The sequence below is a fragment of the Mustela nivalis genome (genome assembly GCF_964662115.1).
Source record: "Mustela nivalis genome assembly, chromosome: 16".
Taxonomy (NCBI): Eukaryota; Metazoa; Chordata; class Mammalia; order Carnivora; family Mustelidae; genus Mustela; species Mustela nivalis.
Genome location: NC_139035.1, coordinates 40,980,398 through 41,008,007, shown reverse-complemented (window position 1 = coordinate 41,008,007; position 27,610 = coordinate 40,980,398). Strand labels below are relative to the sequence as shown.

The 27,610-nt window shown below is 52.4% G+C and overlaps 1 protein-coding gene across 1 annotated transcript in view; it reads left to right on the top strand.

Annotated features, from left to right (window-relative positions):
• CACNA1S (calcium voltage-gated channel subunit alpha1 S) overlaps window positions 1-27,610 on the top strand; it is a 67,921-nt gene that overhangs the window by 11,727 nt on the left and 28,584 nt on the right. Inside the window, exons 3-17 of the mRNA XM_082703823.1 lie at window positions 5,267-5,406; window positions 6,984-7,126; window positions 7,307-7,459; window positions 10,087-10,292; window positions 11,678-11,781; window positions 13,617-13,762; window positions 14,201-14,282; window positions 16,209-16,369; window positions 19,456-19,681; window positions 20,445-20,652; window positions 21,656-21,776; window positions 22,640-22,754; window positions 23,750-23,843; window positions 24,519-24,588; window positions 26,853-26,985. Coding sequence (XP_082559949.1) covers window positions 5,267-5,406; window positions 6,984-7,126; window positions 7,307-7,459; window positions 10,087-10,292; window positions 11,678-11,781; window positions 13,617-13,762; window positions 14,201-14,282; window positions 16,209-16,369; window positions 19,456-19,681; window positions 20,445-20,652; window positions 21,656-21,776; window positions 22,640-22,754; window positions 23,750-23,843; window positions 24,519-24,588; window positions 26,853-26,985 — 2,102 coding nt within the window. The remainder of the gene's footprint in view (window positions 1-5,266; window positions 5,407-6,983; window positions 7,127-7,306; window positions 7,460-10,086; window positions 10,293-11,677; window positions 11,782-13,616; window positions 13,763-14,200; window positions 14,283-16,208; window positions 16,370-19,455; window positions 19,682-20,444; window positions 20,653-21,655; window positions 21,777-22,639; window positions 22,755-23,749; window positions 23,844-24,518; window positions 24,589-26,852; window positions 26,986-27,610) is intronic.

The window sequence follows — 27,610 nt, the reverse complement described above, 5'->3', positions numbered from 1 at the left end:
TTCAGGGCTCAGCCCTACCAGATTGACAGCACCCCCAACTTCAGAAGCCAATAGCAAGTTCTGAAGCAAGGTTGTTATCTCTGCTTCTGACTGACAGGCTAAGGATAGGAGGTTCCTATGACCCTCCCCTTAGGTTTGATTCCTTTGCTAGAGTGGCTCACAGAACTCAGCAAATCATTTTACCGGCTGCGTCACTGGCTCACTATAAAAGGATGTAACTCAGGAAAAGCCAGATGGAAGAGATGCATACCTTGACCTCGGGGTATGGGGGAAAAGGGCACGAAGCTTCCATGCTTTCTGAGTGTTCCACACTCCCTGCAGCTCCACTGTTCACTGACTCAGAAACTCTCTGAACCCTGTACTTTTGGCTTTTCATGGAGGCTTTATTACATAGGCACGATGGGTTAAATCATTGCCCGTTGGTGATGGAGTCAACCTTCAGCCCCTTTCCTCTCCCTGGAGGATAATGGGATGGGACTACAAATTCTAACCTTCTAATTCCATGGTTGGTTCCTCTGAAAGCCATTATCTCATTAAAATAACAAAAGACACCTTTGTCACTCTCATCACTTGGGAAATTCCAGGTGTTTTAGAAGCTCTGTGCCATTAGCAGAGTGAAGCCCATAATCTGTATTTCACAGTATAAATGCAGTATCAGCACCTCCCTTTAAATTATTTTGCAGGAGAGATGATGATTTTCTACTGTATTTTAGTATTCATTCAACAAACATTTCTTGAGCACTTGCTCTGTGCCAGGCTGCACAATATGCTCTAAATAGAGATTCTCAGACGATTTGTGGAGAAAGACCAGTCTGTTGCTTCCAATTTACCGTCCACTGTGGATGGGTAGGGGGTCCTGCCCACTTCATGGGATGCGCATCCCATGAGACTCGCCAAGCCCAGACTGAGCCTGTAGTCCGCCCACGTGCTGAGAACTTGTAGCGAGTCGCTGTCACGATTTCCAAATGCTTATTTTCCGTGGCTGCCCTTGCCTCAGAGTGGTAACAATGGTTTGTGGACAGCCCCGCTCTCCAGGCTGGACCCGGAGAAGCAGCGCGCTAAGGACACTGGCTCACTTCCTCTGATCACAAAGATTGGTGTCGGTGGGGGACTATTCTAGATGTGGGTGACAGAGCGCTGGACAAAGCCAAGGCCTTGTTCTCCTGGACCTTATATTCAGGCCAAGGGAAAGAGTTGAAAGAAAGAAAGAAAGAATTGTGTGGTACACTACGTGGTGATCACTGCTAAAGATGAAAACAAAGGAGGGTAAGGAGATGGAGAGGGGCGAGGGGACAGGGAGTGACAGGTGCACCTCAGTGATAAGGTGGCATTCGAATTGGCATCCAAAAGAAAGCAGACAGTGAGCCAAGAGGTTATCTGGGAAGAACGTTCCAGACAGAGGGAACAGCAGGGGCAAAAAGCCCTGAGCTCAGCGCATTTTCAGCTAGGCCTGCGGTGGGCGGAAGACTCTTGTGGGGGCAGGGAATCAGAAACACCAGTGGGGGCGGGGGTCAGGCCACAAAATCTCCCCCAACCACCTCCACCAGAGAGTCTGAGCAGCCTTCAGTGCAGGGAGACCCTTGACCACCCCCCAAATACCACTCCTGAGGGGGAAAGCATGAAGCTTATCCATGAAGCAGAAAAACCGTGGAGAATCCACAGCTGAGAGCACACACGATCTCAAGAAGGCTGCAGTTTGGTGAAAGGCACAGTATTAGAGGAGAAGGTGAGGACACCCAGGACTTCCACTCCCTGTGCAGAGCCAGAAGGACCTTCTTAGGTGACAGGTCTTACTTGGGTGACAGGCCATAGGTACGTTCTGAGCAGAAGGGCCACTGTGAGCTAAGCTGGGGAGAGCTGGGGGCCCGAACGTCATTCCATGTGACTGGTGGGGAGCCAGCAGGCCACGGGGAAGTCAGGGGTGGCAGCAGGAGTTGGGTCATAGTGGGCCTTAGGGTGCCATGGGAAGGCATTTGGATTTTTCTGGTAAGCCGTTTGGAGCCATTGGAGAAAGCAGGCCAGCGGATGGTTGGATTCCTATACACGGGGACAACTGTGGCAGTGAGGGTAGCAGGGTTGGATTCGGGAGCATCAGGGAATTAAAAAGTCTGAACTTAATGGGCAGGGTCTAGGGGAAAGTGATGGGAAGAGCCCAGAAGGACCCTGGGCTCCTGGCTTGGGCAGCTGGGTGCCACTGACTGAGACAGGGACAAAGGAGGAAGTTCAGCTTTAAGCATGTTGGATTCAAGGCAGGACTGAGCCGAGACCCGGTGAGCCACCCACAGATGCGACCTCAGACCACAGCCCTGTGGAAACCGAGAGAACAGGGCGTGAGCAGAAAACAGAATTGCACGAGGGCACCCAGGTCTGTCTCTCTCATCAGAATGGCTTGATTTACTGACATTTGGAACGTGTGAGGCCTTTTGCTGGCACTCCCTTACGGGAGGCCGTTTACTCCTCACGATGACTCTTCTGGGTAGTGGGCGGGTCTCAGTTTTACAAGCGAGGAAGCCGAGATGCAAGAGGTTAGGAGGTTGTCCAAAAGAGCAGAGCAGATGAGACACTGCACGCCGATCCCCCGCGGCCTCCCGCCTGCTGATGGCGGCCTCTTAAGCGGGTGCTGAAGGGAACTGGGGTGGTTTAGCGAAGGCTGGTAACTTTGATCTTAGGGAGAGAGAGCCGGGTCTTGCCTGCCGCCTCCAGCCCTGCATTTAATAAACATCTGTGGCATGAATGTGCCTTATTCCTTGTGAAAGACAGAGCCCCAGTTGGCGGGGCTGCGAGGCAACCCAGTGTGACGTGGACAGCACCGTCCCCAAACTCAAGAAGGGACATATCCCGCCTCCATCTCCTCCTGGCTGAGCGCCCATATTGTGTGCACACACAGGGCTCTTACGGCAGCGCGTTAGAGCTCCAGGAGCCCCCGTTCCAGTGCTCGCAGGGGTGCTGCAGGGAGAGGTAAAAGCCTGTGGAAGCCGAGTGACCCCATGTGAGGCTGGGGGCCCTCGGCCAGCACCCTTGGCTGGTGGTGGCTAGACAGGCAGTGGCAGGTGCGGGCGGCTCTCCCGTGGACGTGGCTGGCCGCCCCGCCTGGGAGCGCTGTGACTATTTTGGGCCCTGTTTTCCCTCCCCCCATCCCCACTTCAACCATCTTGCCCCTGGGGCTGCAGCCACTTAAATACATAAATGCTGACTTGACTTCACCCTCCTCCTTACTCTTGTCCCTCACGGTGTGCCTGACTCCCAGGAAGCCCGCTCAGCACAGGAACAGAGGAGAGGAAAGAGCCAGCCCATCCCCAGGAGACCCTTCGTGGTTGCCCCCTACTCCACCTCGGCAGGGAGTGGCCCAGACGGCCCTTTACCGCTCTTCGTGGAGCAAGGCGTCCCGTGAATCCCCAGCTCATGTCGAGTTGGGCACAATTCCTATAAACAGGCCTGTTAGGGGCGCCGGGGTGGCTTCAGCCCAGGTCATGATCGTGGGTCTTGGGATCACGCCCCATGGCAGGCTCCTTCCTCAGTGGGAGTCTGCTTGAGGGTTCTCTCCCTCTCCCTCTGTCCCTCTCCCCGCTCATGCTCTCTCTCTTTCTCAAATAAATAAATCTTCAAACAAACAAATGAACATGAACAAACAAAGCCTGTTAGTAGAATGGCATTCCAGAAAAAGACTAGAAGAGAAAGGAAGCTCTGGGATTATAAACTGGTGGGGCGAATGGGGGGTGAAGTTAAGGAAAGTAGGCTCAGTCCGTATGCATCTCAGTTTTCCTCTCTGTGTAGAAGGGGTAATTGTGCTCTCAGGAAAATTCTCTGACTGACAAGTTGGAAGGTTTCTAGGACCGTATCCATATCAATGGGCCATTTGGCGACTTGTTCCCTTGCTTCTCACACTTGCCACTCGGAAGTAAAAATAAATTATCTTCCAGATTATTAATAGGGTGATCTGTCTCCTGACCTGGCTCCATCCAGAATGAAGAAACCATGAATTCAGAGTAGTATGAGTTGTGCCTCCATAGTGTGCTGATGGAGAGGCCCTGTTGGGGGTGCTTATGTGGGGTGTTAGTGACTAAGGGTAAGAGTGGGCTTGGGGTGAGGCAGAGCCCCCTTGGTGGTCAGGTCCAGAAAACCAGCCAGTCTCTCTCTACGTACCTCCTGGGGTTGTGCAGTGCTGCCGGTCCTGCCAGCAGCAGGCGGGGCGGACGACCCCTCAGAAGACTGGGCTTGTTTGGGGAGACCTGGAGGGGTAGGGCGTCGGACTCTTGGAAGTCCCCAAGCCAGGTTTTGGATGGCTGCAAGGAGAGGAGATTCAGCCCAGAGTCTTGGCAGAGGGGACCCTGCCTTGTCGTTTAGAAATAACTCTCTTGGGCTCAGAGAAGGGGGAAGGGTGACTGGGCCCAGGAGGGGGTAACTGGGAGGATCAGAGGATTGGGCTCCAGGGTCAGAACCTGGAGGGGTCTGCAAGGCCTTCTGCAGGGCAGGACTGAGCTGAAGCCATTGGCCCTTACCTGGAGGGTCTCCTCCATTCCCAATGTGGCCTGATTCCCTTCAACCTGAGTGCGAGCACCGTGCCCTTTACGTGGCCGCCTGCAGGCAGCTGGTGTGGGGCAGGAGGACACGCAGGGGAGGGCACAGAGTAATTAGTTAAAGGTCAGACCCTGGTAACATCAGCCAGAGAGGGCCATCCAGGGTTCTAACAAACACTCCCCTTCTCTGCCACCACGCCCACCGTCAGTCCTCGGGATGGTGCCAAAAGAAAGATGTCCAAACCGGAAGCGACCAGGACCCTTCCCTTTGAGGGCTGCCCACACCATTCATTGCTCCATCTGAGTCTAGGCCCAGGAAGAGGCATAATGAAGGAAATGAACAAAAATCCACACACTTTATGGAGTTTGTGTTCAAGGGGGGGTGAGATAGGAAATGAACAAGATAAAAATATATGTGGTATTTTTAGCTAGGACTAAGTGCTAAGAAGACAAATGAAAACAGACCAGAGGAACAGAAAATGTCAGAGATCCCTCAAGTTGTACTTGTCGGTCTAGGCAAGGCCTGGGTGAGGGATGAATTTTGAGTAAAGACCTGAGCTGGTGATGTGGGGGTGTGTGGTCATGATGTGGGGGATCAGGGTAGAGGAATTCCAGGCAGACACAACAGCCAGTGCAAATGTCCTGAGGCAGGCGCATCGAAAGAACATTGCCTGGAGGGGAAGTCAGGACGGCTCAAGGGTGCACTCAGGATGCACAGAAGAGTGGTGTGACTGTGTTTGCTTCCACAGGAGAAGCTGGAGTATTTCTTCCTCATTGTTTTCTCGATCGAAGCCGCCATGAAGATCATTGCCTACGGCTTCCTATTCCATCAGGATGCCTACCTGCGCAGTGGCTGGAACGTGCTAGACTTCATCATTGTCTTCCTGGGGTGAGGCCCCAGTGTGGGGGGTGGGGGGGCTGGAGGTCAGAGGGAATCTCTGAGATCACTGTGCCCACCACCAGCAGCAGCCTTCCAGAGCAAGATGGAACCCCAGCACTGTGCCAGGGGCAGCCTCTGGAAGGGCCAGCTCCCGCACGGATGCAGCCAGTGCTGGGGGAGAGTGAAACATTCCCAGCTCACACACCCCTTCCCCAGCGAGACACTCCACGTTCCTTTGTTCTCACATCACACGCAGTTGGAAATGATGGACATGGTTTCAGCGGCCAGCAATTTCTGGACGTTTATAAATTTCTCAACCTTTGTCATCTATTCATGTCTTCCATGGTCCTGTACTAAGCATCTGCTATCTGGGTTTGCAAAGATGGATATTTAGGAATCCATATTTGTCGGCTAGGGTTGCCGTAACAAAGTCCCAACAACAGGGGTCCAGGAGGCCTCTAACAAGAGCATTTGTCTCCGCCCGCCCCCACCCCGGGCCCTGGAGCCCAGAGGTCCAGCGCCCAGAGGGTCGACTGGCTTGGCATCGACCCTCACAGCCTCACTTCAGTCTTTAAAAAGCCCTTGTCTCCAAATACAGCCACATTCTGACTGAGGGTCAGGGCTTCGACATATGAATGTGAGGGGCCCACGGTTCAGTCCATAACATGAAAATCCCCATTATAACAGGAGTATTTACCAAGCACTTACTATGTATTTCACATGTAACATCTCATTGAGGATCTTCAACCATCTCAGTTTTCCCATTTAAGGAGGCTAAGGCTCAGAGAGGTCAAGCAACCAGCCCTCGGTCACAGAGCCAGCCAGCGGCAGTGCCAGGACTCAAACCAGGCAATCTTGGTTCCAGAGTTGGCTATTCAAGCACGAAGCTGCCCTTCGGCACCCTGGGGGAAAACAGAAGTCTGTGAATCAGCCTCTGCTCTTAATGAGCTGCCTTGGTGGGAGGCCAAGACCGATGTATACAGAATAATGGAGTGTCAGAAGACACTACCACACAGTGCCTCATTGTACTGACACAGGAGAGTGTCCCAGGGGTTCGGTCGTCAAAGGAAGGATTCATAAAGAAGGGTTGGAGCTGGCCTTCAAACGACAATGGGACTTGGAGTAAATTGAGAGGAGGAGCAGATGAGCAGGGAAGAAAATAAAAGGGCATTGTCGGAAAGCACAGCACGAGCAACCCTCACGGAGAGACCTAGCTTCCGGCTTTCTGCTCTGGGTCCCCACTGAGGGCACCGCTGCTGGTGACCTTCAGCCCACCATGGGGTACACTCCGCTCCCCAGCCGGGGACCGTGAGTCCCCGTGGCACGTGGACCTCAACTCCCCTCGGCACCCAGACATCTCAGCAGGATCTAGTACTCTTTTCCCTGAGTCTGAACTTGGCCTCAGAATCTTTTCTAATGGCATTTTCCAGACAGGCACCACCAAATCTGAGTTAGTGGTCGATGAGAGTTGTCACTCCCCGCTAGGCTTTTCCACAGTGTCCCCTGAGCACAGATGGGACACGGGGTCCCAGACCCCCAGAACAGGGGCTTATCTGACCCCCTTCTCTCCCTCTTCTCCACTCTAGGGTTTTCACCGTGATTCTGGAACAGGTTAACGTCATCCAAAGCAACACAGCCCCGATGAGCAGCAAAGGGGCTGGTCTGGACGTCAAGGCCCTGAGAGCCTTCCGCGTGCTCAGACCCCTCCGGCTGGTGTCCGGGGTGCCGAGTGGGTGCCAGTGCCCCCTCAGATGCCCTTCCTCCTTTCCCAGCCCATTCCCTTGCCCAGCCCTGGGACCCCCTCCCACCTTGCTGTCCCCGAGGCTTCCCAGGATATAGAGAGAGGGAGGGCCAGGAGCCCAAGAGAGGAGATGACTCTCCTTTCCTCCTCCCTGCTCCCCCTCTGCAGGCCTGCAGGTGGTCCTCAATTCCATCTTCAAGGCCATGCTGCCCCTGTTCCACATCGCCCTGCTCGTCCTCTTCATGGTCATCATCTACGCCATCATCGGGCTGGAGCTCTTCAAAGGCAAGATGCATAAGACCTGCTACTTCATCGGGACAGGTGAGCTCGCAGGGCCGTGGGGAGGAGGGAGTGGCCCTAGGGCAACTCAAGAGGCACAGCCACCTCAGCTGTGAAGGACCCCGCAACTAGGTCATTGCTTCCCACACCTGTTAGTTACCCTGAGGAATGGGTTGCTCTTGGACAAGGACAGGTCTGCCAAGGTCAATGATCAAGGGAAGTGGGCCAAGAACTGGGCCACAGTTTAATCTGCAGTACGCCCAGCCCGGACCAGCGAGGTATCTTTGGGCTTTCTGGGCCAGCTGTGGACTGAGATGCAGACTTGGGACAAGCCTGAATTTCTATTTGTATTTTTCTTTGCAGCCCTTATTTTTGCTTTGATCTGAGCAGCCCCTCCAAGCAGGGCCCCACAGATTGGTGTCTAAGGGGGATCCAAAGAAAGCACCCAAGAGCTGAAGGGTCATTTGTAGGGTCATCAGAGAGAACATACCTTGAAGGCTCAAATGAACTTGAGCCAAGCCTTCCAAAGCAGCCGTTCTCAAACTGTTTGCCCCAGGACTCCTTATACTCTTAAAAATTATTAAGGACCCCAAAGAGCCTTTGTTGATATGAACTTTAGTCTCTGATATTCATTGATATCCATAGATAGGAAAACTGAGGAAAATGTCATAATATTAATTTATGAATTCATTTTCAAAGAACAGTGATAAGCCTGTTACTTAGGAACATAGATATCTTATGAAAAAAAAAAAACTATATTTTTCCAAACCAAGAATACTTAAAGAAAGGTGCTGTCTTACATTTTGTCTAAATCTCTTTAATGAGTTGGCTTGATAGAATCTTCTGGATTCACACAGCTGCTTCTGTGTTCTGTCTGTTGTGAAATCGCACATCATGTAGGCTCTAGAAAACTCCACTCTGCATTCATTGAAAGACTGGGAGATGAAATAATGTCTTGGCATTCTTATAAAAATAATTTTGTCCAGGGGCACCTGGGTGGCTCAGTCGGTTAAGTGTTTGCCTTCAACTCAGGTCATGATTCCAGGGTCCTGGGGTCGAGCCTGATGTCTGGCTCCCTGTTCAGTGAGGCGTCTGCTTCTCCCTTTGCCTGCAGCTCCCCCTGCTTGTGCTCTCTCTCCGTCAAATAAATACATAAAATCTTTCTTTAAAAATTAAAAAAAAAAATTATTTTGACCAGGTAGGTGCCCTGAAAAGGTGTGGGTCCCCCACTCCAAGACTCAGTGCTGTCAGCCAGTGGTGTCGGTCTATCTCAGTTAGGAGCCTAACTTCTACTGGGGTCTATAGGAACTGAACATGGCACCAGAAAGAGGTGACTTCTATTAGGACAATTCCTCCCACCAAAAGCCCAGACTCGAACTCACCAGAATAACCCAGGATGGACAAGATTGCCAAGATCCACAGTGTCACAGGATACTCCTCACTTCCCCAGACCCACTGATAAGGGGACAGGCAGCCCGAGGTCCAAATCCAAGACAAGGCAGTGAACTCTGATAGAGCTTTTGGTGGTTCCATTCCTAGTTCTCTCCCAGTTCAGCCCCTTCTGTTTCTGTAACAATCTAAGTTCTATAATGAGCCTTATCCAAACAGAGAGAAGGAGACTTTTTTTTTAAAGATTTTATTTATTTGACAGACAGAGATCGCAAGTAGGCAGAGAGGCAGGCAGAGAGAGAGGAGGAAGCAGGCTCCCTGATGAGCAGAGAGCCCGATGCTGGGCTCTATCCCAGGATTCTGGGATCATGACCTGAGCCGAAGGCAGAGGTTTTAACCCACTGAGCCACCCAGGTGCCCCGAGAAGGAGACTTTTTATCACAACCTTCCATATCTGAGACCCGGAGGTCTCACCGTGCATTCTTGACCAGTGCTGGCCAGTGGTGCTCCAAAACCTTTCTGGGATGGGAGTTACCTGACTTGAGGGGTCAGGAACCCACTGAGAGCTCAGAATTCATCAATGTCTCCTCTCCCATCTCTAGAAGACTGAGCCAACCTGGTAAATATGGGTGAGGTAGGGCATTCCAGCTCTGATGAGCTCATCGATTCTCTGAACATAATAGGAGACAAAAATGTCCTAAGATAAAAGGGGACCCAGGATGTCATCGACACTGAAGGATTTTAGAGACAATATGAGCACCATCTAGGGACACAGAGGGGACTGCAGCAGGTTGGGAACACCTGCTAGGAGCAGACCCTTGCCCCTAAAACTTCATGTCACAGGGCAGCTCATCTCAGTCCCACTGGGACATCTCCATGTGGCTCCCAGAAAGAACGCAAGTCAGAACACGGGTGGCCCCACCCTCACACCTCCGCCCCAGCCACAACGCTGCCTCCTTTTTTAAAGTTCTGTGGGCAGACATGACATTCACGTTACCCTTGCTACACAAGTGGTACTTCATAGGAAACTAATCCTTGAAGACGACCCTCTCATGAGGCCATAAGGCCCAAGATACCATCGCGGCTGCCCGTAGACACCCACCGCCGGCCGGGGCCCCAGCAGTCCTCCTCCTCCAGCTTCGTGTGCTCCCGGGGAGCACTCCTTTACATTTCCGGCTGAGTGGGCTCTAGACCTAGTCCTCAGTCATCGCAGATGACTCTTCTTCCATTCTTGTCCATCCACACTTCCAATCTGATGCCTGCACTGCCTCTGCCTCCAGATATCGTGGCCACGGTGGAGAACGAGAAGCCCTCACCCTGCGCCAGGACAGGATCAGGGCGCCCGTGCACCATCAACGGCAGTGAGTGTCGGGGCGGCTGGCCGGGGCCCAACCATGGCATCACCCACTTCGACAACTTTGGCTTCTCCATGCTCACCGTGTACCAGTGCATCACCATGGAGGGCTGGACCGACGTTCTCTACTGGGTGGGTCTGGCCCCCACGGCTGCAGAGCCCCCTACCTTCATCCCCAGGTTCTAGGGACCGGGTGGGGGGAAGGGGAGAGGTGGTGCTGTTGGTCTGACTCTAATGTCCGCTGCTCCTTCTCACCCCTCCCTGAGAAACCTACATAGGGTGCATGTCCCCCTTCTTGTCCCCAAGTGTGTGTGCCCCAGTATCCTCTGGGCAGTTCCCAAGGTACAGCTTGTCTGTGCAGGACCTAAGAGGTGGGTGAGGAGTGGAGACCAGGAATCCAGGGGTTCTGGTCTCAACTTTTCTAACTTTTCCCGAAACCTGCCCATGGGTGACTCATTCCTGATGACCTCGAATCTCAGATTTCCTGAGGGATGAAGGGCCCTTTGAGTCCCGTTTTGCCCCAGAGCAAGACTGCTTTCTGATATAAATATCACTAGCTATCACTTTCCTTGCCTATAAAATAAAAATACCACTACATCATAGGGTAGTTACAGGTTACTAGGCAGATTAGCTAAATTGTAACAGTGCCAACAACATGGTCAATGCTACATTAGTTTCCTTGTTGGAGTATATTATTTGCTGGGAGCTAGTTTGCATTTCTTATTTAATCCTCCCACCACGGAAGACATTGTTCCCACTTTATAGATGAATAAACTGAGGCTCAGAGAGGTTCAGTAACTTGCCAGCAGTTATGGGGCTAGCGAGCAGTAGATCCCAGAATTGAACTCATTCATCTGGCTCTGATCCCAGAACTCTTAACCACACATGACACTGCCTGTTGAGGCAAAGTTTGTCAAACTGTCAGATGCTTTGCAAATAGAAAGGATTAGTACGAATAGGTCTTGTAAGCTCATATTATGGGAGCAAATTATCAAACATTTCAAAGGCCTGTCACATGTGTTATTTCACCTCCGCTACGAGTCTGTGAGGGGCAAGCACAGAGCATCATTCCTGTGGACAGATGGGATAATGCTCAGAGATGTTAAGTGACTTGTCTAGGGTCACAGAGCTTGTTCATGAACGAGCTGGCCACGATCAGTCCAAGAATTCTTTGTGCTTCTTCTACTTTGAAAAGTCTTCGCTGTCAAGAAACCACCTGGGGGGAGAGTGTCTCAGAGAGCTGAGCCAGGGACATGGATGGCTGCAGGGAGAAACGGGTGAATCGTGTCTGGACCAAGTGGACAATCAGCAAGGCTCCTTTTGAGAAGCCCTTCTAACTCCAGACCCCAGGGCTTTGCGGGGAGGAGTGTCCCCTCACTGGGCCCAGATGGCCTCTCTCCTTCCCCCCCAGGGTCAGGTGGAGACTGAGAATCCTGAGTCTGGAAGGGGACGTGAGTCCTCAGGTCAGGATGTGAGTGCTCAGGTGTGAATGGGACTCACACCTCTGTCTGGACCAGGTCAATGATGCCATCGGGAACGAGTGGCCCTGGATCTACTTTGTCACCCTCATTCTGCTGGGATCCTTCTTCATTCTCAACCTGGTGTTGGGTGTCCTGAGCGGGTAAGGAAGCTCACAGGCGGCTGGGAGGAGAGGGGGGGATGGGAGAGGAGAAGAGGGAGGGAAGGTGGGAGGGAGAAGGGGCAGCAGGTGCTGGGAGGAGGGGAGAGAAGGAGGAAAAGAGCCAGAGGGACAAAGAGAGTCGGGGGTAGAGAAGGAAGGGGAGTGAGAGGAAGAGGAAGACCAGGGCAGGGAGATGGGGTTAGAACCTCCACTTATCCCTGTTGCCAAGACTCTGCTCCCAGGTTAGCAAGGGGGATATTGAAGATAAAGGTAGGAGCCCCTTAATTTTTCATTTTTTCCTTCTCCTCCAGCCTTCTCCCATCCTTTCTTCCTTGGTCCCTCTGCACCCCCACTCCCTCTATGTGAAGCCCTGAGACCCCACCCTCCCGCCCCTGGAGGCAGCTGATGCTTGGCATCACGGGTCAGTGTAGCCTTCCGGTGAGGTGCCGGGCCCTGGAGCTTAAATCGTTACACTACCGCTTGAGGGCTCTGTGACCTTTAGCTAATTACCTAACCTCTCTGTGCCTCAGGGTCCACATCCTTCCAATAGGAATACTCTCATAGGGTCTCTGGGAGGAGAAAATGAGCTAATACATGCAAAGCACTTAGAATTGAGCACATAATGAGCACTAAGTACTGAGAGTCATTATTAATGAGAGAGGTTCTCTCTGGGAGGGCTCCCCGCCTCCCGCCCGCCTTCCAATCTGGAAGTGACCATGCACCTACTTCCCCACTGCCATCACCCCACCCCAGAAGCTTCCCCCCAGGCATTGTGTAGGCAGAATTCAGGGGGTTCCATGAACTTGAATAAGAAGAACTGGTCTTTGCTTTTTATTAACTCTAATTGAAGTTCAGTGTTTCCTTTTATCAGGCTTGGAGACCACACGCCACAGTAGTGTTACTAGCAGTGACTCTGACTTGTCCCAGTAGAAACCACGTGTCCCATTACAAATGTTGCAAAGAGTGCTTCCACTCCCTACTACTTTGAAACTGTAATGGTTGTTAGGTTGGCAACCAGACCTTGTTAGTTAATGAATTAATCAAGAAACATATGTGGTATTTTATCACAATTTCCTTATAGTTCAGTAACTGTATTTTAACATAATCGATTCCTTTGCAGTGAGGGTGTTTTATGTTGTGTATTTCACAACATTATTCTGAGGAGGGACCCATACGTTTTATGGAACTACCCAAGGATCCACAGCATGGAAAGGTCCAGAGCCCTTGCCTGGGCCCATCCCCTGGGGGCCGGTGCTGAGGGCTGAGGTGCTCACGTCACAAGCTCAGCACCGTGCTCCTGTCTCCCCCTCCCCCAGATCCTGCTTAGAGACCAAGGGTTGCCTCTGCTCGGAAGACTGCTCACTGACCCTCAGGTCCTTTCCTTCCACCACATGGTTTCTTCTAGACTCAGGAGAATTCCCTCCAGGGTTTGGGTCTATAAGCCCAGCTACATTTCTCAGGTAGCTTCAAGGTTGGGCAGCATGGAGAATGTGAAGATCCGTGGCTGATTCTGTGAGGGCAACGGGCTCTCATGTGGTTAACCCTTAATATCCAAGGAAACCCCAAGATGAGATACGATGAAGTATCAGATGGGAGGAGCAGAAAGCAATGAGAAAGGCAGGCTGCCTGGTGGGGGGAGGGGGATGGTGAGGGGAGGGAGAGTGGCTGCCCCTCCACCACCTGGAAGGACACCTGGACCCCAGGTGACCCCCTGGACCAGAAGGCGGGGGCACACCCAGCCACAGAATGTGTCTCTCTGTCCTTGGGACGCTCAGTCCTCCTCCAGCCCCTTTCCCTTTTCTCCTCTCTCCCCCGTCTCCCCTGTTCCACTTTAGGGAATTCACCAAGGAGCGGGAGAAGGCCAAGTCCAGGGGAACCTTCCAAAAGCTCCGGGAGAAGCAGCAGCTGGAGGAGGACCTGCGGGGCTACATGAGCTGGATCACGCAGGGCGAGGTCATGGACGTTGAGGACTTGAGAGAAGGTTTGGGCCCAAAGGCATGGTCAGCCTGCTCTCCCCACCCCTAAGCTGCCCCACGCAGTCAGTGCCCACTGGGGGCACTGAGTCAGGGAAAGTCCTGCAAGCCTGGGAGGCCCACGGAGCGGTATAACGTTGCCGTGCTGCTGGTAAGAGAACTCAGGCCCTTAAAGGGCGAGTGACTTGCCTAAAGCCTTACACCTGGAAATGATGGCATCTGGGTGTGCCCGGGGCTCTTCCTAGAGTGCAAAGCACCGTGCTACCTGTCCATAACCACCCCCTGCCCAGGTGTGGGCTCTTTCTTGGGCCCCAAACACACAGGGATCCAGGCCTGAAGTTCCAGGCCCGTTGTCACAGATGTCTCCAGTCAATGGCCCCTTTTCCAGGTGTGTCTAGCGCAGAGGGGCCCAGAAGACTGGTCCACTCTTTCTCTCTTGTTCCCAGGGAAGCTGTCTTTGGATGAAGGAGGCTCTGACACAGAGAGCTTGTATGAAATCGAGGGCTTGAACAAAATCATTCAGTTCGTGTGAGTATCCCCTTCTCCCCAGAGTCTTCCTAGCCTCAGAACTCCCAGAGATAGGGAGTTAGAACCCATTTACTGGTCCCCATTTACTGGACCTTAGAGTCATGTTCGCGATCCTTTAGGACACTCAGCAGATGACCTGATTATACACTACATCGGGAAGAAAGTGGGAGCCTGCCAGGGGGCAAGGGAGAGAATCTGGCTGCTACCCTGTGATCAGAGTGGGACATTTAGTCCTGGAAAGGGACAGTTAGTCCTGGAAAGCTCTGCTCGGGAAGAGGGAAGGTGTGTGCTGCAAAGAGGTAGCACAGAGAGGTGTGCGGGAAGGACGCTGGCCTCCCCAGGAGTCTAGAGACAAGGGGATGCTCCAACCTCAAGTGTCTTTGTCTCAAGAGGAAGGTGTGTTTGGTTGGTTGGCTGCTTCCTCTTCCAAATTCATATCCACTTGTGAGTTTGGAAGATCAAACAGAGAAATACATCAAAGAAAAGATGAAGGTCCCCACTGCCCTTCAAAGAGGTAACCATGGTAACCGATGCGTATCCCTTCAAGACCTTTGCTATGCTTTTCTCTCTACACAAACACACACACACACACACACACACACACACACACACACACACACCCCAGGTTTTTTTGTTTGGCTTGGCTTTTTACATGCAGAGTTCCTTATGCTAACTACCCTGGATACCCAGCCTAGAAGGGTGCCCAGCATACAGGAGGTCCTGGCAAACACTTGATGAAGAAGATATACATAGTATCAAGTAACATATTTTTAACTTAAAAAATATCTATTTAGGGCAACTTTATACATACGCACGTGTCTTTTTTTTTTTTTAAGACTTTAATTTTTTTAGAGCAGTTTTAGGTTCACGGCAGAATGGAACAGAAGGTACAGAGATTTCTCATATCCCCCCGCCAGCACACAGGCACTGCCCATTAATCAACATCCCCCACCAGAAAGCCGAGGTGTACTTTGGGGCTCCCTCTTTGTGCTGTCCCCTCTGTGGGTTTGGGCAAATGTGTAATGACATGGATTCATCATTCTAATATTCAGAGTATTTTCGCTGCCCTAAAAGTGCTCTATGCTCCACATCCTCATCCCTCCTCGCCCAACCTGGCAACTAACAACTGATGTTGTTATCGTTTCTGTAGTTTTGCTTTTTCCAGAATGTCATATATTTGGAATCACACAGCACGTAGCCTGTTCAGACTGGCTTCTTTCAACTAGTGATAGACCTTTAAGTTTCCTTCATGCCTGTCCATGGCTGGATGGCTCAACTTTGTCGGGTGTATCTTTGAGTGTTAGTCCACAGGATGAATATACCATAAAGTATTAATCTTTGCTGGTTTTGGCAATGCCGACAGCGCTGTAGGAACAGTCCTGCATACGTACGAACATTCCCACCAGGCAGATTCCTAGAAATGGAATTTCTGGATCAAAGCGTATATATTTTTAAACCTTGGTCAATGCTGCCAAATTGTTCTCCAAAAAATGTTGCAATGATTGTGGCAGTGCCCTTTCTACACACCCTCAACAACACCAGATATGACTAATCCATTACACAATTGTTTTTCTAATGAACAAAATGCACCCCCCCTCCCCGTGTGCTTTAATTAAAATGCAAGTGTGTGTGGCCCCTGTTGTATGGCGGGCACTGTGCTAAGCATTCTGCTTGCATTATCTCTAAATCCTGGGATCATTATTTTTCTCCTTTGAAAGAGGAAGAGCTTCACAAGTAGAAGGCAAGATTTTAAATCAGTCTGGCCCTGCAGCTCACGCCCTTAGCGTCTCCCGTGTGGCCAGAGGAGAGAGTGGGCGATCAGATGGAGACAGGCTGGAGCCTGTCGGAAAGCAATTCCAGAAAGGGTGGGGGGAGCTCAGAGGAAAACAGCTCTTTGCCTCCCCCCTCCCGTGTTTCCTCTCCCAGTCGCCACTGGAGGCAGTGGAACCGCATCTTTCGCTGGAAGTGCCATGACGTGATCAAGTCCAAAGTCTTCTACTGGCTGGTGATCCTGGTCGTTGCCCTCAATACCCTGTCTATTGCCTCCGAGCACCACAACCAACCTCTGTGGCTGACCCACTTGCAAGGTGAGACACAACAGAGTGAAGCCAGAAAGGGGACAGATGTGGCCAATGGCCAAAGCCAGCCAGTAGTAGCACCTCAGGTTTGGCAGAAGATGTCATGGAGATATTGACATTGTTTTCTAGAAATCAGAGGCTGGTAATACTGTTTTCCTCATGGCATCACCAGGGGCAATAACAGCAGCCAGTTGGGAAGCCCAGGTGTCTCGGTAAATGATTACAATTTCGGATACTGAGCATAAGGATCACCAGCAATCTAGAACTCCAAGCATCCAAGTTCAAATTCTACTGCCAAAACAGCAGTCTTTCACCAGCTATTTATTGCATGCATGGTATATGTAAGGCATAGACAGTGAATTCAGATGCAGAGAGAATTAATAGGCTCCTGCCTTCCAGGAGTGTATTTAGAGGAGAAGATAGATGCTCATGAAGAATGTCAAGTCCACATAGGGAGGGCAACCATGCAGGCAAATATGGGGCAGCAAGAGAAGGATTATAGGGGAGGAATGTTGGAGCTCCGTGGACCTTAAAGAATCAGTAGATGTGCCCCCCAGCAGTCAAAGGGAAGGGAGGGTGGATCCCCCCAGAACGAACAGCACATGCAAAGATGTGAGGATATAGAATAGTACGGTGAATTCAGGGAGCTATAAGAACTTCTTATGTGACTGAGAGCAGCGGGAGAGGTGTTTGCATGTCAAGGCCCTTAAGTACTTAAGCAAAATATTGGGATTTTAAACTTTGGGAGATGGGAAGCTAATGAAAAGTTGTCAGCAGCCATATAACATGATCAGACCAGAATTTCCGAAGGATCAGTTCTGGTGGAAGTCAAGTCAGCCTCATCCCCAAGATAGATGTTCCTCTGCCTGTGGAGCTCTGAACTGCGAAAAGGCAGAGACTAAGAGAATAAGGAGACCAGTCCCAACATGGCGGATCAAACTAAGTGCCCTCCCCACTGTAGACATGTGGCAGTGCTAAGTCATAACAACAATATTTCAAAGAAAGACAAGGAAATCTCTAGATGGCAGAAATGAAGAAACAACTGAAAGCCAGAGGCAATGAGCTCATGAATTGATTTCCAGGAATATTCTAGACCTAGAGCTAAACCCTAAAGAGTGGCAGTTGGGTTCTTAATGACCGGGCAGGGACAGGAGACAGGGGCCCAGAGCCTGGGTCAGGTGAGGAACAGAACTGACCCCCTGGATAGAGCCAGAGCCTAGGGTTACCCCTTTGTGAGGGAAGCAAAAATCTCACCGCATTGGGCCAGGGAAAGAAGGTGGAAGTTTATCCATGCTGGAGGCTCTGGGAATAAGGAAAAATGTCTCAGGTGAAAAAATTGAAATCCAATCTGTGCCCTATATGTATGCACTCCAATTTGCACTGTTCCAGATGGTGTAGGGATCCTAAGCTAAGACAGTAACATAAAAAACTAGTCAGAGGCAAGGGAAAACCCTGTGGTGCCCAGCAGAAGCAAACATAAGCCACCCTTTAGGGATGCTTCTCAAACCAAGGCATACAGAATTCCTGCAGGGAAAAAGCATTTCCCAAAGAAGAGCTTACAACAAAACAATTGCAAAACAGATAAGGAAGAGGGCCACCTGGAGGAAGAAGTATCAAGCCCAACCAACAGGAATGAGCAACCCTGGAAGTCTGAGGTAGCAGGACAATACAAAAGACACTATGTTTAAAATGATAAAAAAGATTAAAGAAGGAATATAAGTAGAAAAGAAGACTGTGTTTTTCTATGGGAAGGAGGTAGGGGAAAATGCATGCATGCATTGCCACCAGTCTTCTTGAGAGCTCCTTGAATGTGTCAAGCATTGCCGAAGCATTGTCTGAGTACCGCCCACCCAAAGGAGTCAGAGACTTGAGGTTTCTGGCCTCTGCAGATAAATGGATGGTAATGCCACTTACTGAGATGGGGAAGGCAATCAATGGCTGAGTATATTTGGGGGTGCAGGAGGATGGGTACTACTCCAGTACTCATCAGCTTAGTCTTAGGCATGTTGAGTTTCAGGTACCTTTGAGATATCCCAATGGAAATGTCAAGGAGGCAGATGGCAAAACAGGTCTGGAACTCAATGGAGAGGTCTATGTTGAAGAATTAAAATCTGGGAGTCATTGGCAGGGATGGCCACTGAAGCTACAGTCTTAGAAGACATCTCCAGATCATCAGAGGATAAATATACTAAATGCACGGCCCAAGGCCAGCATCCAGTGGTTAGGTAAAGAATTACATCTGCAGAGAAAGCTTGGGAAAAGCAGGAGAAGTAGAAGAAATCCAGAAGGATATAGGGTTACAGAAGCTAAGGAAAGAGAATATTTGAAAAAGCGAGAGTGGTCAACAGTGCCGAGGGCTTCTGTGAGATCAGGAAAAATGAGGGTTAAAGTGGATTTAGTGACCTGGAAGTCATTGGTGACCTTGAGAGAGCCTGTTGGTGGAATGATCATGTAGAACCAGTTAGACCCAGTTAGGTATGACTTAGAGAGCAAATGGAGCAGGGCAGGGTGGGAAGAAATGAAGGGATCCAAGCCAATAGCTCTCTAGGAAGTCTGGCCGTGATAGGGAGGAGAGAGCTGGGGCAGGAGCTACAGGGACAATTGGAAAGACTCTGGCATTTAAAAATGGTGATGGGAGAATCCATTTGAAAGGAGAAGTTAAACACATAGGAAAGAGAAGTGATCATTAGCAGTGGATTTCGTGAGGGAGGGGTGGGGGGGCTGGTGAGCAAAGCTCAGGTGGACAGGTTGGCTCCAATAGGAGAGAAGGACGTGTACAGTAATGAGACTATGGCAGGGCTTAATTAACTTAAGCCAAATTGAAAGTAATGAAACTCCCTTATGATAAACATGGTATGGCTCAGCCATGATGTAGCCATGGTATGGCTTATTTGAGAAACTTACATCAGCATTCCCTCAATGGGCAAACATTCGCCAGGTTTTACGGATTTTGAGAGTGGAAAAGGGATGATGCTTTGGAAACTCAGAGAGCGGGTTTGGGGCGGAGGGCTCAGCCAAGGTCATGGCCGGGAGACAGGGCAGGGAGAGAGAGAGCGAGCGATGCTGAGGCTGGCCCCCCCACCCCTACCCCGCAGATGTAGCCAACCGCGTGCTGCTGGCCCTCTTCACCATCGAGATGCTGATGAAGATGTACGGGCTGGGTCTGCGCCAGTACTTCATGTCCATCTTCAACCGCTTCGACTGCTTCGTGGTATGCAGCGGCATCCTGGAGATCCTGCTAGTGGAATCGGGTGCTATGAGCCCCCTGGGCATCTCCGTGCTGCGCTGTATCCGCCTCCTCAGGATCTTCAAGATCACCAAGTGAGCGCTGGGAGAGTGGGCGTTGCTCCAGCAGCCCCACACCCATAGTGTGCCTGGTCTGCTCCATAGGGGCTCCGTTCCCGTGGTCTGGGGTCTGGGCAAGTTCATGGGTGGCCACTGGCTCAGGATGTCCCTCTTTCCCTAAAAGAAATGGCTTTCCCGTTTTTGACCTCTTTCCTTAATTTTTTTTTTCCCTCTTACCTCTTACCATCTGGGCAGGGATACTGGGCAGGGGTGCAGCACGTGGCGTGGAGGGAAGGAAGAGGACAAGGAGAGTATGGGAGAAGGAGGAAGGGGAGGAAGATGAGAGGAAAGGAGAAGTGGGGAAACGGGATGGAAATGAGGAGGGAGAATAAAGAATAAAGAGGGGGGGAGCAGAGACGGGCTCATCGGCTTCCCAGGGTTTATTGAGCAGCCGCCTGAGCTGGGGACTGTGCTAGGCACAGAGTGTGCAGGGGTGCAAGGGAGAGAAGTGGCCCTTACTCTCCTGGGGTCCACAGTCTGGTGGGGTGGCCGGAAGTTAGCCGGCAGTCGCACAAAGGAACATGAAACGACAAACCATGAGAAGTGCTAGGATGGGCAGAAAGAGTGGGTGCCTGGCCTCCATCCTGGAGCCTCCCAGAGGCCCAAGGGTGCCCCTTCTCCCTCTGCGTCCTCTCAGGACAGAGCCTTTGCCTTGGCCTGGCCAGACCTCAGGGGCTCCGCGGAGGGGGGCGCGGGGAGGGGGCGCGTCTCCTCTGCACCTGTGACCCTCTGCCCTCAGGTACTGGACATCTCTAAGCAACCTGGTGGCGTCCCTGCTCAACTCCATCCGCTCCATCGCCTCGCTGCTGCTGCTGCTCTTCCTCTTCATCATCATCTTCGCGCTGCTGGGCATGCAGCTCTTCGGGGGCAGGTACGACTTCGAGGACACGGAGGTGCGGCGCAGCAACTTCGACAACTTCCCGCAGGCCCTCATCAGCGTCTTCCAGGTATTCAAGATTCAGGATTCCAGGATTCAATACTGTAGGTGCTGAATCCCACTTGTCCTCCAAGAGCGGGGGCGGGGGGGGGCATCACCTCCTCCAGGAAGCCTTCTCAGATCTGCTGGCACGAGTTCGGGGTCCCTTTGCAGGCCCTCCTCTTCCTCTGTGCTCCTCTCCATTGTAATAGCTGCTGTTGGTCTCCTGTACCCTCTGGAGGCTGGAGTTCTGCCTGGTTTGTCCTATTTGCTTTGTCCCTGGTACCTAGCGCAGGCCCATGGCAGGGGCACTGATACTGACTGAGTGGAGTCTAGGGGCCTGCTTTCTCTCCCGTGCCCTACTCCCGTCTCTGAGCACAGAGTCAGCCAGTGAGCTCTCCCCCAACAAGACTGACAAAGCCCCAGAGAAATGCCAACCATTTCTCACCGCAAAGACATGGCTCAGTTCATGTTCGCCAGAAGCCGCCCAGAGGAGCGCAGCTGGGATGTACCTGAGGCCTTCAGAGCCATGGGCCTCCCGGAGGAGAGTCCTCAGTGTAGAGCCGAGAAACGCTCCTCTGTGCGGGGCCGGCGCTCACTGGGGAATCTCAGTCCGTACCTGTGAGAAGAGCCATGTATGGCCATCGGCGGGTCTTCCAGATGACTCTACCCTCTCTTCCCTTCACCCCGTGGCTGGTCGGGCATCACGTGTGATGAGACACCTGACATTTTGCGCTAGCTCTGGAGGCTGGGATGCCAGGAGGCCTGGTTGGGGGCCGTACAGTTAAGCCTGGGCATTAGGGACAGAGCACAGGGAGGTGGTGACCCCACAGTCAGACCCCTTGGCTCTGGAAAGGCAACAGTAGGATTTCTGACCATTGGAAGAGATTCCAGGAGGGGAGCAGGGGCCTTTCATCCTGGCCGTGGATGAAGAGAGGAAAGGTCTAGGGGCCTTTGGGACCACGCAGTCCCGAGAGAGGACTCTGGAGACCCTCTGCGACCCCCTCCCCTCACTGTGCTCCCCCTCCCCCTAGGTCCTGACGGGTGAAGACTGGAACTCCATGATGTACAACGGGATCATGGCCTACGGGGGACCGTCCTACCCCGGGGTGCTCGTGTGTATTTATTTCATCATCCTTTTCGTCTGTGGCAATTGTATCCCTTTGGAAGCAGGGCACAGAAAAGAGCTGTGGGAGGGGGTGGGCGAGGGCCCGAAAGCGGGGGTCCTGGCCACACACATGCCAAGCAACAAGCCCTCCGGCTGAAGGGCAGCCCCCAGACTCATGGGGCAGGGTGGGCAGGCTAGGACATGGCAAATAGCAATTGCAAGGGAGAGCTGTAGGAGAGTTCCCCCCTCCCCCCAGGAATGTTCAAGAATCACAGAGGTGACTGGTTACCGGTGGGCAGATTTCTTCCTAGAGAGGCTGGTGAGCCTGGAGCAGGCAGGAGGAAGGACAAGGTTTGGCTGCAGGGCCATGAGGTTGGTAGGCAGCCTGGTCCGAAGGTTTGGGAGGCAGGCAGGGAGGAAGGAGGGAAGAGGCCGGTGGAGAATGAGACAAGCAGATGGAAGGGTGGGGTGGTTGGGGCAGAGAGAGCCAGCAGGCCCCGGGGGTTCTGAGGTCTGTACACAGCATTTGGTAGGTATTATGAGTAGGGGGCTGGGGAGGGAGGGAGCCAGTGTTCCTGGAGCTCATGGGTGCCAAGCGTGACTCTCTGGGACAGTGCCTCACAGGCTCCCCACTCAGCCCCGTGTGGAAGCTGGGATCAGTCATGGATGGGAAATGGGGGGGCACTCAAGGCCCATCGTGGATAGCCCCATGCAGCCAGGCCGCCCTGCGGATGCTTGTCCGTGTCCTCGGGCCCATGCCACCCCGTGTGTAACTCTGGCAAGAGGCCCTCTGACAAGCCCACCAAGGCAGTGGGGTTAAGCCCTGCCAACCGCTGGGCAGGATGGGACTTTGGCCCCAGAGTCTTCCTTTTCATCCACAACCCAAGACTCCTTAGCAGGATGACCACAGATATCCTGCTCAATGTCTTCCTGGCCATCGCTGTGGACAACCTGGCTGAGGCCGAGAGCCTGACTTCTGCCCAGAAGGCCAAAGCTGAGGAGAGAAAGCGCAGAAAGATGTCCAAGTGAGTGCTGCCTCCCCAGCAGGAAGGGGCCTGGCATGCTTGGTGGTGGTCTCCCTGCGCTGGAGCCCGATGAGCAAGGGCTGTGGCCACGGCGACCCCTGTCCCAGTGGGCAGGCTTCTGCACCCACACGTTTAGGGATGGATGACTGATGTCCTCTGAGCTGTCCCTAGGTGCAGAATTGGAGGTGGCCCCAGGAAATGGGACAGCAGAGCCAGGCAGGATCCCACCAGGGAATCCTGGTGGGGAGTTCTGGGAACTTGCCTTCTTGAAAGGAGTCCTCTCCCTCTGCTGAGCCGTGCACACGTCCTAGTGGCGGTTGGTTTCTCGGGGCTGTACTGTTCTCTCCACCAGTGAGTTTGGCATATAACTCTCCATAGCCTGAGACCCTCCTCTAGGAACAGAAGCAGGATTAGTCTTCCAGTCTGACCAGAAACAAGTCACTGCAAATGAGTCACCTGGGGATCTTGTTAAAATACTGCTTCTGATTCAGAAAGTCTTGGGCTGGGGTTGATGGTCGACAGGTCTAACAAGCCCCCAGGGGGCGCCGATGCTGCTGGCTGGGGAACCACACTGAATGGTTCTAGACAAAGACCTGCTTCCTTCAGTGCCCGTGTCTGCAGGAATGGTATGCCCATCCCTGGGAGGCAGGATGGGAGGAGAAAGACAGACAGACCAGCAATGAAATCCAGATACTTCCAAAGAGTTGAGTCCCATCTTGGACCAAACCATGCTCCCACACTGTGAATTCTTGATGAACCAGGTGCAAAGACCCTTTCCACCCATCTACCTGTCAATGAACACTGAGTGTGGTTGACCAGTGAGCCATGTTTAGCCACGGGCCCAAGGTGGGCATCATGCCCTTTCGTCAGAGACTCAGACCTATAGCCCTTCCCTCTTGGCAGCCTGCACTGTTCCATCGTCCACAGAGCTCCCTGAGCTCCGAGAACTGTCTAGTCGGGCTTCTACCGTGGGCTTCCTTGGTTTTTTAACTCAGGGGTCTCCCAGACAAGTCAGAGGAGGAGAAGTCAGTGATGGCCAAGAAGCTGGAACAGAAACCCAAGGGCGAGGGCATCCCTACCACTGCCAAGGTGAGCATATCACATGGGGTGTTTTCAGAGGCAGGATGGGGAGGGACTCCGCAAGTTCTCTGGGTCACCCCCGTGACTTAGGGTGCTGGGGGTGGGTAGGGAGGTGGAGAGGGGCTATCTGCCTGGTTATCAGCCAGGTGAGGGCATCTGTCTCCACTCTCCTGGGGAGAAAGTCCATGGCTACACTCCCACAAGGAATCCTTTGTACTGAGAGGCGCAGATACCCCAGTCTGGGAACCAGACTTCCTCAGAGTCCCAGCTTCCTACCCCAGTCAGGTGTCTCCCGCCCCATTTGACACTCCCGTCCCATTGCGAGGCCCAGACTGGTTCCCCCCACCCCCAATTCCTGCTTGTTCCAGCCTGGCCCTGCTCAACCCTTCTGGAAGCTGAGGAAGCGGAGGTCAAAGGGTTCGGGAGTTGGGCCCCAGACAACTAAGCCGGGGTTGCCTTGCACAGGCTCAGACAGGCTGAGGTCTTGGCAACTCGTCTGACCTTTCTGTGCCTGGCTTCTCGTTCGTAAAAAAAAAAAAAAAAAAAAAAAAAGAATGATCCTACTATTACCTACCCCCAGGCTGGAGGCAGGATTGAGCTAATGCCTACCCTACCCCTCCCCTAAGTGCTCAGTCAGTAGAAACTGCAGCTTCTGCATTCCTCATCTTCATCGTATTCCTACAGCTGAAAATCGATGAGTTTGAATCTAACGTCAATGAAATAAAGGATCCTTACCCTTCGGCTGACTTCCCAGGTGAGGGTCTTGGGACTGTTGGGGTGTATGCTGGGGAGTTGATTTCTCCCCAGGGACAATCTCTTGCGCGTCCCCTGCCTGGATCCTTCCTCGAGTGGATCACGACACAGAGACATCCCTTCTGACCTAGTCCCGCATATGAGCCACCGCAAGCCTACCTCTCTCTACAATACACACGATAGAAAAAACCACACATTCTGTTTTCATTTAATTCAGCTAGTATTTACTGAGTGCCCGTTACGTACTTCAGTGCTGAGGACTCCGTTTTCAAGTTTTCCATTCTGGCCACACGGAGCAGACCACAGACGTCTGTCTGTGTGGTGTGGGAGACGGACAGATTGCTCAACCCTCAGTGTCCATCAGGTCTGGGGGCTGGACTGAAACAGGAATAAATAGAACCTTGACTTGCACTGCGGGAAAAATCGAAATGAAAGAGACAAGGGTAGGGCGGCCAGGAGGGTGATACACAGCCACAGAGAAACCGTGAACGTCTCGCAAATGCAAATCACCAGTGGCTCCCGCAGAGAGCTGTTCATCTGTGCCAAGGAGAGAACACTGTAGAGAGAGCGGGGCCAGGCTGGGTTCCTGTGAACAATCCACCTGGAAGAGGCTGGAGCCCCAGAGCTCTGAGGTCCCCTGTTAGTTCCCTCACGGGTCCTGGGAGCACGGGGTCGCTGGTGCAACTTCATGGCTCTTTGTGGGATCCGCTGATTAGCATCTGTCTACCTCAGCTACTCAAGTTCCAGGGGGACTTTCTGTGCGCCAAATGGCATAGCGTAGGCCCTCAATAAATAGATTGAATGAACACATGAAACAATTTTGCCTAGTGATGTGTGGGGAGCACGGAGCTGATAGAGACAGGACTAATAATATTTCTTCAAACATCTGCCAGTAATGAATATTTGGGTTTTAAAATAATTCATCTCCAGCTGTTTCATCTAACGACCATGACCTAGCAGCTGAGCGTGCCTGGTATGCCAGGGAAGGTGGCTGACCCAGGAAATGGGAGGTTAAGGAAAGGGTAAGGGTTGGAAAGAAGTGGGGAGGGTAGAGGGTTGAGGGGTTGTGAGGTGGGCAGTTGGAAGGGAGTTCTTACTAAGGAGGTTGACTATGTTTATCCTGCTTCTTTCCAAAAAACAATTTGAAATGCCTTAGGCTTAGGACAAAAGATACATACAATGAAATGAACAAAATGGGCACAAACAGGGAAAAAAGAAAGCAGATATGCTAACTTTAAGAATGAACAGTTTCTTCCATTAAGCGTAAGATGTGTTTTGGGGTCCTTGGCAGCCAGGGCAAGATGGGCAGTGTCACATGAGGACGCTCGTTGTGAGGCAGGAGAAAGGGGGGTGAAGCTGAGAGCCGGTGCAGAGAGCAGAATCGAGTGGAGAGAGCAGAATATAGTGGCTCTTTCTGGGCTTCCCCAAAGGGCTAGGAGGAGTAGCGGTGAGGTGGCTATGGGGTGAGGTCAACAGGGGACTGGGCAGGACCTGGACAGGGAGGGGCACCCCGACTTTGACAGCGCCCTCCAGTCTGATCACTGGATCCTCACCTCCCCGCTCACCCCAGCTGAGGAGCTCAGGGAGTGTGCTGTCTCATGAGGCCGTGAGACTTAGCCAATAAACCGAGAGGGTCTGTCTCTTCTTCCTCTACCCCTCCCACCCCAGGATCTGCCTCAGTACTGGCGACTGGCTGAAACTTAAGGATATTGATTTTTATTTTTTTTTTTCCCCATGCTGGCAGTTCCTCTCTGAAATGATTATTTTTAGAATCCTAGCCCAGGAGAGGAACTTAGAGTCTATTTCAATAAGCCTCCTGCTCCTAATCAATTTCACAAATTGGGAAGCTGAAACCCAAGAAGGATAGGGTCTTGCCTAGTCAGCACAGCAAGTTAAGGGCAGAGCCTGGACCACAACTCACGTCTCCTCTGGAGCACAGTCCCCCCTATACTTCTCAACTGCGAGCATTTGAGATGGTGTGAGTCCAGCCCTGAGACAGAAGATGAAACAGCAAGGCTCCTTGACTTTGGTCCTGGCCCTGCTTCTGGAGGGTTCTGGGACCGACAGTTTTCCCTGATTTATTCCCCAAGGGGAAAGGGAGATGCCTGGGCTGGACTCTGCTGACACCCTTGTGGCCTGCACTGGCCTGCTTCCACCCTCACTTGTTTGTGGTTGGGGGTTCATGGTTGCATTCAGAGCACAGAACCTGGGGAACAGGAAAGTATGTAAAGATGCCTCCAACTTCTCTCTCTCCCCTCCGCACAGGCGATGATGAAGAAGATGAGCCTGAGATCCCCGTGAGCCCCCGACCACGCCCCCTGGCTGAGCTGCAGCTGAAAGAGAAAGCGGTACCCATTCCAGAAGCCAGCTCCTTCTTCATCTTCAGCCCCACCAACAAGTGGGTGGCCCCTCGGCTGCTGTGCAGGGTGCTTGTTGGGGCTCTCAGAAGGGGCTGGTTTCTGCTCTAAAAGGCCCCCCTTCTCCTGATTCTCTGGGCCTACCATAACACTGTGAGAAACTGATGCCCTTATCTTCAGATCTTGTGCCTTGCTTAAAATGCTAGTATCTCTGGGAGAAGGAATGCTGGAAACCTTAGCGGTTACTCACAGCTAAGAGGGTTTGTATATTTTGCTTCCTTGTTGAGGGCGATTTTAGACAGGACGGGGGATGAGAACTGGGTGAAGCTGTAGTTCTTACTGGCTTCACAGTTTTAAACCTTTAACATATGCACAGACTATAGTCTTCACGGAGTTTCATCTGTCTGCTTCCGGGATGGGGATCAGCCTGCCCTGTTCGCTTGGCTGGAAACCACAGGGTGGTGGGGGAGTACTGGGGTGGGTGGGGGCAGGGATTTGGCTGGGGGAGGGGACTGAGGCCGCAGAAACAGCAGGAGGGGTGTGGTGGACCAGCCCCCGCATGTCCAGCCAGAGGGCCTTTCAGATGCAGGCTCCAGGGTCTCTCTGCCCTACAGAGGCTGGTGAGGCCTGAGTGCCCAAGGGCTCACAGTTCTCCTGGTCCCCTCA